Source organism: Dendroctonus ponderosae, unplaced genomic scaffold, assembly GCF_020466585.1.
Source record: "Dendroctonus ponderosae isolate FM_Combo_2020 unplaced genomic scaffold, Dpon_F_20191213v2 Dpon_F_20191213_2, whole genome shotgun sequence".
In the NCBI taxonomy this organism is placed as follows: domain Eukaryota; kingdom Metazoa; phylum Arthropoda; class Insecta; order Coleoptera; family Curculionidae; genus Dendroctonus; species Dendroctonus ponderosae.
The window spans coordinates 15,854,446-15,866,089 of NW_026018165.1; the positions used below are offsets into that span (position 1 = coordinate 15,854,446).

General features: G+C 33.5%; 1 protein-coding gene across 10 annotated transcripts in view; it reads right to left on the reverse strand.

Annotated features, from left to right (window-relative positions):
- Positions 1 to 6: 6 nt before the first annotated feature.
- LOC109542184 (stress-activated protein kinase JNK) overlaps positions 7 to 11,644 on the reverse strand; it is a 39,998-nt gene continuing 28,360 nt past the window's right edge. For 9 of the 10 annotated variants that reach the window (XM_048663447.1, XM_048663444.1, XM_048663439.1 and 6 more), the window contains 8 exons: positions 4,624 to 4,753; positions 3,656 to 3,853; positions 2,943 to 3,077; positions 2,744 to 2,873; positions 2,233 to 2,390; positions 1,692 to 1,817; positions 1,455 to 1,626; positions 7 to 337 (listed from right to left, as the gene is read on the reverse strand). In XM_048663447.1, the coding sequence (XP_048519404.1) occupies positions 330 to 337; positions 1,455 to 1,626; positions 1,692 to 1,817; positions 2,233 to 2,390; positions 2,744 to 2,873; positions 2,943 to 3,077; positions 3,656 to 3,853; positions 4,624 to 4,753 (1,057 nt within the window). In that variant the 3' untranslated portion in view covers positions 7 to 329. Of the gene's footprint in view, positions 338 to 1,454; positions 1,627 to 1,691; positions 1,818 to 2,232; positions 2,391 to 2,743; positions 2,874 to 2,942; positions 3,078 to 3,655; positions 3,854 to 4,623; positions 4,754 to 9,215; positions 9,613 to 11,644 lie in introns of all 10 variants that reach the window. The other variant, XM_048663442.1, reaches the window with a different exon arrangement.

An 11,644-nucleotide genomic window follows, 5' to 3' on the forward strand; every position in this document is an offset into this window, starting at 1 on the left:
TGCATGTGAATAAATACGCAATGACTACCTCTTAAAACGCACCAAATTTCATTTGCCTATCTCGACCGGTTTCTGAGCAATAAATACATATACCAGACGTCAGTTTTTAAGAAAAACTTTAACACCCCGTGTCTCGGAAACGAATCATTTTAATTTTTACTCCAAAGAATAAGTGTCTGAGCTTGAATAATCTGATTCATAAATATCATTCAGCGTAAAAAGTTGCATCAAATAATAATGAAGGGGAGGGAATATATAACCTACTTATTGTTCTCTCAGGTATCTTCTACTGTTTGTTAGTCTGGTGTAACGATTGTTCTTTATCCCATTCAGTAACCTGAAAATAAAGAGAATATTTAAATCGACGTTTCTCGGCCACAAATGGTTGCTCATCAGAGTTACTATCTTGATAGGACACACAGACCTAATTCACGACAACAAAGCGAGTCACTTGAACTTATCAAACGTTGTAAAGAACTGTATACTCGTTAATTAAGGCGCTAAAAGAAATGTAATTTTGTTTTTCAAATGTTCGGCAAATTTATATCAGAACTACTATTTTCATCAACAAATTATGTTATACAGCGTCTAGACCTGACGCGACGAGACCCCGATGTTATCAGTGTAATAAAAATAATGAAAACATTATTTGGAAAATTCGCCTCCCTGATCGCTCTAAAGATTGAAGTTTAATTAAAATTTCAGGTCTTTCCAGTTTTAGTAAAGTTTTCATTAAGCAATTATTTCTAGGCAAAAAAACGCATTATTTTTAATTTTACTTTAAAATATTGACAATCTCCAGGTATTTTCTGTGAAAAATTATAACATACATTTTATTGAAACTCTTTCCTCCGTAACCGAATTGTTGGAAAACCTTTTGCAGCTTCGAATTTTGGACAAAACCATTTTTTCTGGGTTTTTTCTTCCAAAGATATTTTACCGAACAGAAAAAGCGAAAGTCTCTAATCATTTATTTGGAAAACTCTTGGAAACTGGGATTTCTGCACTTTTAGGTCAATATTTCTAAACAGAAAAGCCGTGGTTTTTCTCAAGGTTTTACTGTAAAGTTCTGGCAAACTGAGTCTTTTATGCAAAAAAATTAATAGATCGATTTTACAAGAAAACTCATAGACTTTCTTCGGACCAAGTTCTGTTGCTGAGAAAATCTAGGTGTCCATTTTGAGTTGTTTGGACAAAGTAGTAAACCGTTACTCATAAAACGTTTTTTAGATGTTAAAATTCCGGTGTGGTGTCTCGTAACGCTTTAATAAATGACTTATAACTCATTTTCCTGAGTTATAACTCGTTAACTCAGAGCGTCAACAAGTCATTAGCGCAACTCAACACGGAACCGCAAAAGTGATCCTGATATTTAAATAAAACCAAGTTCATTAAAAAATTTGAAAAAAAGTTGTGGTAAAAATAAAATACGATACGATATGAAAAACACATACCATTTGGTTCTACGTTGTTGGGAGCTGCTGGACTTGGTTGCTGTGATCCGCTGGACTGAGCTCTACCATGAGAACTTTCATACTCCATGACCTCTTGATAGATTAATTCTTTCCATTGCTCGACAGTGTGCTCTCGTTCATCCACACTGTGATCGTACGGACCTGGCGCAGGCTATTGTATAAATAGGAAGGCAATTACCCCTCAACGCCTACATTTTCAACGAGATAACTACTTACAGCATTTACTTCTTGTTCATCATACCACACGTTAATATACGGATGTAACAGCGCTTCATCTACAGATATCCGAGACTGGGGATCGATTACAAGCATTTTGGACAACAAATCTCGCGCTTGTGTAGCCTGGAACAACAATATTTATTACTTTGTTGGCCTTTGCAGAAAATTACAGTCAATTTGTTATGTAAATTATTAACTGAAACACAGTCAAATAGCTAAAAACAAAATAGTTTTCATGTGTTAAAAGTACTAACTTTTTCAAGCATTTTTTTAAAAGCACTGTGATCGGTCAGTGGTTAACATCAGAAATAGAACATAAAATCACTTAGGTAAAATGATTAGATGAACAATCTGCGAAGAAGGCCGTACAAATGTATACTATACCGCAGTCACCTGAACCTCTTATAGATAGTAAAACCCACCGATCGAGAAAACGACATATGCTCAGACGGGAACTCACAATAGACATCGAGGAACGTTGAAGACGTAAAGTTGTTGAAAGAACAACTTGGTGTATGTCTGAATGAAATAAACTTACCTTTAACCTATTATGCTCGCTACTATCCGAAGGGAACAAAACATCGGGAAATAGCTTTTCAAATGTGAATCCAGGATATCTCGGTCGATTTTCTACATAGTTCCTTACAGTAAGTTGCAGTCTCACCATGAACTGTTGAGAAGGCGTTCCCAATTGTTCTGTAAATAAAACCATATTCAAATTAAAAACATTTTTAACTTTTAGTTTCGAAAGTTTGAAAATACTATGTAAGCAATATTTAATATCTGACCACCGTTTGTTTTATGTTTAGAGACAGTGTTCTTTAGAAATATTGACCAAAAAGTGAAGAAACCCCAGTTTCCAAGAGTTTTCCAAATAAATTATTATACCAAATAACTTTTTGTAAACTTTTGCTCTCTGGTCGTTTTTTTTCAAGATAATCTTATTTCTATCAGTAAAAAACTAAAGAAAATAATTTGGTTTTTCAGCCAAATTCGAAGCTGAAAATGATTTTCTCCGGTGCCTGAGATACATGTTCGTAGGAACTTACCAATAATCTTATTCCACTGATCAATATGATCAGTGCCCGGAAACAAAACTCCTCCGCGAATCATTTCCCCCATGATACAACCGACTGACCATATATCCACGTTTTCAGTATAGCCCATACCTAATATCACCTGCAATACGAAAAACATACGTTGTTTAATATTTATAAGGCTAATTTGAAATTTAATTTCACAACTTACTTCGGGCGCCCTATAATATCTAGTTACAACATATGGCGTCATCATAAACGTTGTTCCGGCTGTCCTGGCCAAACCAAAATCCAGAATTTTTAAAGTGCAATCCGACTTAACAACTATATTACTAGGCTTTAAATCCTGGAAAAAAGGAAAATGATTAAACTTTTAACTAAAAATTTGATCATCTACAAGTTATAAAAAATATATATTGACCTATTATTTTTTGCTACAAAATATTAAAGGTTTAACTATACTTTCAAATAAACCTTAAGTTTGCTGTATAACATAAGTCAACCTTGGTCGATTTAAAGTTCTTTTGCTCCTAAATAAATATTCCTTTTATCTTGTCATTTTTTTGAGAAAACAAAATATATACATGGTGATTCAAAATTGGCGTCCCTCCTTTTGAGGGGTTATAGGGGTTCACTTGGAGAGTACGAGAAAATATAGAAATTTAATGTGCTACTACTAAAAATACTTCATAATATTTAGCTGTATTGCATAATATTTAGCTGTGGAGTGTGTTCTAACCCACTGAGTACTCTCGGCAAGATTCAATGTGGAATGAACTTCACGATCAGTTTGATCTGGTGTGTAATCTTACGAACTAATAATTTATATCCACAACAAAGAGGCAACTTTGCGCAAACAACGGAAAACATCCTCTCAATCTGATAGTTTCAACAAAGCAGATTTTAATTTAGATAATTGCTTACCCTATGAATAATACCCGCTGAATGTAAATGCTTTATACCACACAGCATTTGATACAGTAGATAGCTCATTCTTTCGTGATCCAGATCCATTTGAATCACTTGACACAAGTTTGCATCCATTAGCTCCATCACCAGGTAGACATCTTGGAATTCTTCCAAAGACCTTTGAGGAGTGAATGCATTTAGAAGACCAATTATCTGAAAAAAACATACACAATAAGAATAAAAACCACACATTTGCCATTATGGGTGGATGTAGCTCTAGTAGGACTCTAATTGGACTTTAGAGCTTCCGATTTGTTGAGAAACGTTGGAATTTTGTGTTTTTTCAGCGCTAAGTATCCACATGTGCAAATAAATGATGTTTTTGTGATGTGTAGGAATTATCGTCTGTTTTTCAGTCCTCAGTCCAAAATGTAATAATGTGGGTAAAAAGGTTCAAGTCGAATTAATTTTTAGGATTGAAGGGCAAACAATGTAATAGTTGCCAGTTTACCATTTAAAACATCCAGAAAGAAAACACTTAAACGAGTGGTTGAAATAAGACAGTTGTCTTACCGTAACTACTTTAAGTACTGATCAATTTGGTCAAAAGAACTAATTTGGCAAAGTGTAAGAAAAGCTGACTTGATTGACGTGATTTCAAAATTGGCGACTGAAGCTTTCAAGAATAATTTAGATGTTTTCTCCTACAAAACAGACGTACTTGGAAAGTCTACAATTTTTTTTGTTATGAATAAACGTGTGAGTTTGAATAATGCAACAGAAAATAGTACTTTTTAGCCTGCGCTGAAACGTATATCAATTTTATCAAGTTTTCTTGCTCATTAAACTGTAACTTTAAATTAATTTTCCAACCATTATTAAAATCCCAACATTCCCAATCCCAACAGTAATTGGATGGATGGATTGGATTGTATAAAATAAACATACATATAGATTGGCGTACTAAAAATATTATTACTTACATTTTTGTGGTCAACTAATTTCATTAGTTTAAATTCTCGGTATGCTCGCTTTGCATGGGTCACATTCTGGAATGGTCTGCTCAGCTTCTTAATTGCCACGTTTTGTTGGGTTACTGTATCAATTGCAGCGCTAAAATAAGATGCGAAATTAATGCAAAAACGCATTTTTTACAAAACACTATAAAACTATAGTCAACATAGTTATTTGAATATGTAAAACAATATAACTAAAATGCTATAGTTAAACATTTGCATTCACTCAGCCAGACTATTTTCACACAAATGTTCAATTCATAGAAAGCATGAGGTTGTCAATTGGGACTGGAAAAAATAATTGCCTGCATATAGCTGCTCTATATTGGACGTATCCAATCGGGTATATCAAATTTTCAGCAATAAGTTTTGTAAGGGATGGAACTGACAAGCTACTATGGTTCTTATATTCAATAAGAGAAAATGAAAGTAATTCTTTATAAGAACGCCTATTTGTAAACAGTTGTAGAACTGAAAAATCTCTATTAGGAAAAATTGGAAGTAAAGCACGTATAACAAAACAATTTACTCCATATAAATACTATTGTTCAAAATGTCTACTTCAATATTGACCATATGTAAGTCTCATTGAAATACGATTAGCCAATCTTGTAAGAGAGGGAATTCACGTTTAGAGACGTGTTTGGAAGGATTATAAAAAAAACGAAATTTTGTTGCGGAAACAAAATGTGTGCGCAATTTAATCCTCACAGATTTTCATGCCAGCTATATTTTTTACGTTTTTGGATATCGAAAGATTGAAAACAACCGGAATTATAACCAGAAATTATAGCACTACTATTTAACCTTGGTTTATAGCTCGTTGACTAACTAATTAACTAGAGCGCGTTTGGCAACACTCGAATAATCTAGTTCAATCATGGAATATTCCCTATTCCGAATCCGTCGATTTGTCTCGAACTTTCAGTGGTCATCTCGCAAATTAGTGAAAAAACAGGAAAATGATGCAGACTAGTAAGTAGCTCTCAAGTGAAAAAAAGAAGAGGAATCAAATCAATGGTATGATTCAAACGGTAAAACAGTAATCATTAAAGCTCGACAAACGATCTTTCGACTGAGAAAAAGTAGGTACACACATGCAAAGAAAAATAATACAAAAAAGGTAGAGAGGAAAGTAATTCTTAATAGGAAGAAGAGTAAGGAGCCGGATCCAAGCATCATAAAAACTAAACATACTTGCACAAGTAGTGATGGAAGCCAAGACGAAAATAAATACATTACCTGCATTAAAATTTGGAATTCACAAGCAAGCGAAAAAAATAGAAACAAAAATGTTGCCATTAGCAGGGAGCGTCCTGAACGCTAATAACATTAAATAAATAATGAAAGTGAAATGCTAAAATCGATATCGATTTGTGCACAATGCATAAAGCAGTTGTTTGTATTTTATAAGTTTAATTTCTAATTTTTTTATTCGAGAGCTTAGAACTACTACGCGGAATTGGGAAATCATTATTTAAACTGATGGTCCATAAAGTCCACTGACGTTCAAAAACGCTTGAAAGAGTGTAAAATTAAAACCACAACTTTTCATTTCGCTTTCCGTAGACGCAGATAAAAAGTTAAATTTTCAAATAAACGGCAACGATACAGCGCAACGAGCCAACTGCAGAGAAAACATGAAAAATACGTGGATGAGCATTGCGGTTCTGCAACTAAAATATGAAAGGATAACGTATGTAGTAGAATATTGAAGCAATATTACAATGACTAGAGTCAGAACAAAGCAAACATCCGATAATTTTAATCTCCAACAAAATATTAAGCACAATTAAACTCTGGAAAATGATGAGAGGTCAGAAACTCAGATTGTTAGATATATTATTACCCGCATAGTAATGCAAGGTATACTGCATATTGACGAGGCCAAATTACGTGATCGATTTGACCGTACGAACTTAACAAGCTTGTTTTCTTTGGATGCTGAAGACCGTCAAAAATTTCTAAAATAATAAATCGTAATTTTTTGAGAAATCTGCGAGGACATGCCTCATTTTGGACCTTAGACGTATTTAAAAACGTTTTTTGGACTCATATCTTCTTTCTCAGACAGTTGTTTTTCGAAGGCACATTTTAAAGTCATTTCGTACAATGTAAAAGGCTAAAACATAATCTTATGACACTTTTTTAAAAAATTGCCCCAAAAAGCCTCTCTACTTTTTCAAAATTATGAATAATTGATGCTTTGAACATGAAATTGAAATTTTAAATCGTCACATTTTTAATGAAGATTTTCAAATTTGATTTGATTTAAACAACACCCTGCATACGCCGTACGAGAAAGGTAGAGATTAACGAAACCGAATCTATCTATAAATTGACTTCCTTCGTTTTAACATGTTACTAAAGCTTACCTAGCAAGAACGGAAACATTTTTTTTTTATTATTTGAGTTCGTTTTTTTATTTATTTAAGAACATAAGTAGTATTCATGGAAGACAATGCTTGACAGAGCGAGCAGTGAGAGCTGAGTGAGCAACAAAATTTAAAAATTGGAAGAAGCGTTTGGAAGTCGTTCCCTCAAAATCTCGAAGAGTACAGTAATAAAGCTCATTAAAAATCCGTTCGATTGGACCATGTATTGGCAGTTTGAAATCACTCGAATCGTCTTGAAAACTACGTAGTTTCAAGAAAAGTTTCACCGAATGTCGCAAAGTTTCGAAAAGAATTCGACCTGTTTTTGAATGTTCCCAGTATCACTCCTAGCAAAGTTTTCTAAATGTGTTGCCTCTGATTTAATAACCTTGGGAGATTTATACTGGGCTGCTAAACTGTAAACTGGGTAACACTGTGTTGAGTTGCGCTATTGAGTTGTTGCTGCTCTCTGAGTTAACGAGTTATAACTTAGCGGTTAATGAGTTATGTCATTGATTAAAGTGGACTAAAGCTTTACGAGATCTCAGACCGGAATTTTAACATCTAAAAAAAGGTGATCAACATTTTTGATTTTTTTGCATAAAAGACTCAGTTTGCCAGTATCTTACAGTAAATCGTTGGAAAAAAACTCGGTTTTCCTGTTCAGAGAGAATTTTGTTCAGAAATATTGACCTAAAAGTGAAGAAACCCCAGTTTCCAAGAATTTTCCAAATAAATGATTATAGACTCGCTTTTCTGTTCGGGTAAATATTTTTGGAAAAAAAACCCAGAAAACATTACCTATTAAGATTTTGTCCAAAATTCGAAGGTGCAAAAGATTTTCCAACAATTTTTGCAAAGCTGTTAAGGAGGAGAGAATTCCAATCAAATTTAATATATTATTTTTCACAGAACATACCTGAAGATTGTCAGTATTTTCAAGTCAAATTAAAAATACTGCGTTTTTTGCGTGGAAATAATTGCTTAATGAAACACTTTACTAAAACTGAAGACCTGAAATTTTAAATCGTCACATTTTTAAGGAATATTTTCAAATTTGATTTGATTTAAGCAACCCTGCATACGCCGTACGAGAAAGGTAGAGATTAACGAATTCGAATCCATCTATAAATTGAGTTCCTTCGTTTTAACATGTTACTAAAGCTTACCTAGCAAGAACGGAAACATTTTTTTAAATTATTTGAGTTCGTTTTCTTATTTATTTAAGAACATAAGTAGTATTCATGGAAGACAATGCTTGACAGAGCGAGCAGTGAGAATTTGAGAGAATGGATCAGGATACAGGACGTGGAAAGGTAGTAAGGAACAAAAGAAAATGATAGAGGAAACAAATAGAGAGAATGCTAAATGACAATCTGGATAAAAGTTCTTAACAAAATAAACCTGTARGAAGGAGAGCACGAGAAAAAAATACCAAAACRAGGGAGAAAATGTTAGTTACATAAGGAAATGAAGWAACATTTGTTTCCCGAAAACATTAGTCCTTRATCATTTTCTACCTTGCTATTAAGCAATATTTTTAAGTACRGTCTGTCTCAAGCTATTTGGCAGTGAYGTCATTATTCGAGAAGTTATAGTAAAATCGACTTCTATCCGAYATTGGTTCGAAAGATTTTCTGAACAGGTATTTGGTATTTACGTAATGCACCGAAGGCAACATGTATTTACGTTGATATATGTTAATAAGGCAGATCGAGCAATCATTACTGTGCCAATTGATCCAAGATATCAAGCGTTCTTGGCTACCAGACAGGCAAGAAAATCGTTGTAGCAGTAATAGTTGCAGCAGTGGYCATTCTTGTTCGTTTTGAAGCAGCACCAATAAGATAGATTAAGACGTAGAGGAATGAATCGWTTTAGAGAGCAAGTGCATGTGTCAAATTCTTTTATCGTTCTTACATATAATATTCACCAGAAAGAATATTGATAAGAAAATTCGTGYCGTTCTTATTACAAGATTGATATGATCAGATATTCAACAATACCATTAATGCAAAACTGACAGATTTCCAAGACKSTTTTAGAGAAACAATATGAAACTAGAGCTTTATGATGGAACATAAGAATTACGTCATATCTATTTTTCAATAGGTAAAATAAAAATTGAATGAACTGAATTAACACATTATTTTTGGACATTGAAAATCATCCTGCCGTACTTACCATACTAAACCTTGAGCACCTCCACCCTTGGGTTCCAAGTTTGTATATCTATCGGGTACCCAAAATTCAGTACCTTCAAAGGTATATAGAGTGAAGCCTTCGCGTATACTCATTGTGCTAAGCTTGATTGTACGTACTGTGGATATTGAGGAAGGACGGGATGGGAAACGGTGCCGTGTATAAATTAGGTTACGAGAAGATCATGAAAATTAAAAATCGTCTAATCCAAAATATGTCTTCTAGATTGGAAAATTAAACAATATTGTTAAAACAAATTCAGTTCATTCAGGTAAGATTTAGAACGGGCATAGAAACAAGGATGGAGGATTGGGTAAATATACGATCAAAACACCACTAGGTCAATGAACACGAAAAAGGCAAACGCAATCCAAATCAACTACAAAAAAAAATCAAAATAAGCGAATAAAAATGTTACAAATCCCAGTTAAAAACAAATCAATAATGTACAATATCTGAATTATCAATACAAAAAACGCATGCACGATCTAGTCCACAGCGTGAAACAAAATTTGGGAACGTATATACCTCGTACACCGATAAAAATTTATTTTTATAGATCATTAGATAGAAAATCGAATTCTGGATTCGCTTAATTATATTTTAATACGAGTCCAATAAAATGCAATAATATTTTGTGTTCAGAAATAATGTTTAAAAAATTTAAGAGGTGATTCTACGTGTCAAGTTCAAATACTTAGTAGTTTTCCGAAATTCTTAAAATAAGCTGCATCTCGCCATTTGGACATTAAGGAGTGAATGTAAAATTTTCAAGCAAAGAAAGAAGACATTTAAGAAAAAGTATTTTAAAAATCCCCATGCAGCTCCTTTATTTTTAAGATTTCTAAACCCTTCTGTCTGAACTTGAGACGTAATTTCACATGTAAAATCATCCCTTCACCTTCAATCTCATTTGAAAATAAATCTAAATCAGTATTGCATTGCTAACAAGCTGTGTAGGAGCGGTAAATTGGCCATTTCGATTGTTTATTTGACGTACATGGTTAAACTGAAAAAAATTAAATCATTACAGCATTTGGGAAGTTTTGTTACACGCTGTTTCTAAAACTCGGCTACTTGCTTACAAGATAATTATGCTGAAATTCGCGTTTATATTACATACCATACATTTATATTTAGGGTATTAGAGGTTTCACTAAAATGACTACATAAATAATATAAATTGCAAGCAAGCACTAGGGGGTGAAGATTGAGACGTCTTGAAATTGGCTATTGGGTGCGGGCAAATCTGTTTTGAATTGCATCTTTACGTTCTGCTACAGCGAATGCTTAAACAGCATGCCGCTAATGCTATCAAATGTTTCATACCTTTCAGTGGTTGGAGGTTTTTAAAAGCATAATTTATTGTTGGTATTTTTATACGCTTGACAAAACGCTTGAAAAAATGTCGATCAGGAAAATTTGAAAACAAATCAGATAAACATGGGTAAGTTGAAAACTTAGTTCTTTATTAATATCTTTAAAACTACAATACATCCATGTGCGAGACAAACTAGACTTGAACCAGAATGTCGTACTTATATCACACAGTATATGCTTGCGTTTATTTGAAAGACATTTATTTTGAAAGCACTGGCTTTTCGTGTTTTTATGAATAAGCAATATGCGATAAATGTTCGAATGAACTCACCAAGCACTGTTATTCTTATTTATGGAGTTCAGAAACGTCGTGATATAGTATTGAACTTTGAAAAACGTATTCTAGAAAATGGAACAACACACTAAAACTCAATATAAGTGTACTGTTTATTACAGCTTTATCTGAATATTACATAAAAACGGCAAAAACGATGGGAAGTTATACAAAATGACCAAGTTTTGTGAGACTTTAAGGGCATATTCTACACTGGAAACTTTTACAAACATATATATGCTCCCTCAGCACCTATTTATTATTTTATTTAGTAACGCCGACGGGAAAAGAAATGAAACTTGGTACACATAGTAGGCCTTAACAAGCATAGCGAGAACCCATTGAGACAAACTTGCCTAAAATAGATACCGAGGAGATTCAAAAACTCTTGAATCTTTTGATATGGCAACTTTGAGGAAACATCGGACACTTTTCGTTAAATTACACACACGCAAAATTTAAGTAAAACAGTGTGTCTAGAAACTTTTAGAAAAAGCAATAGGTTTCGAGTGAATTCAAAGTTTGAAGACCTACATGTGCATGACCAAATCGACATACCTTTTCAATAGCCTTTATTACTTAACTCTGCGAGTCTCTGAGGGAAAATTCTACGACCGAAAACCAATTCCAAAATCCAACAAATCCCAAAATTTAAAAATTGGAAGAAGCGTTTGGAAGTCGTTCCCTCAAAATCTCGAAGAGTACAGTAATAAAGCTCATTAAAAATCCGTTCGATTGGACCATGTATTGGCAGTTT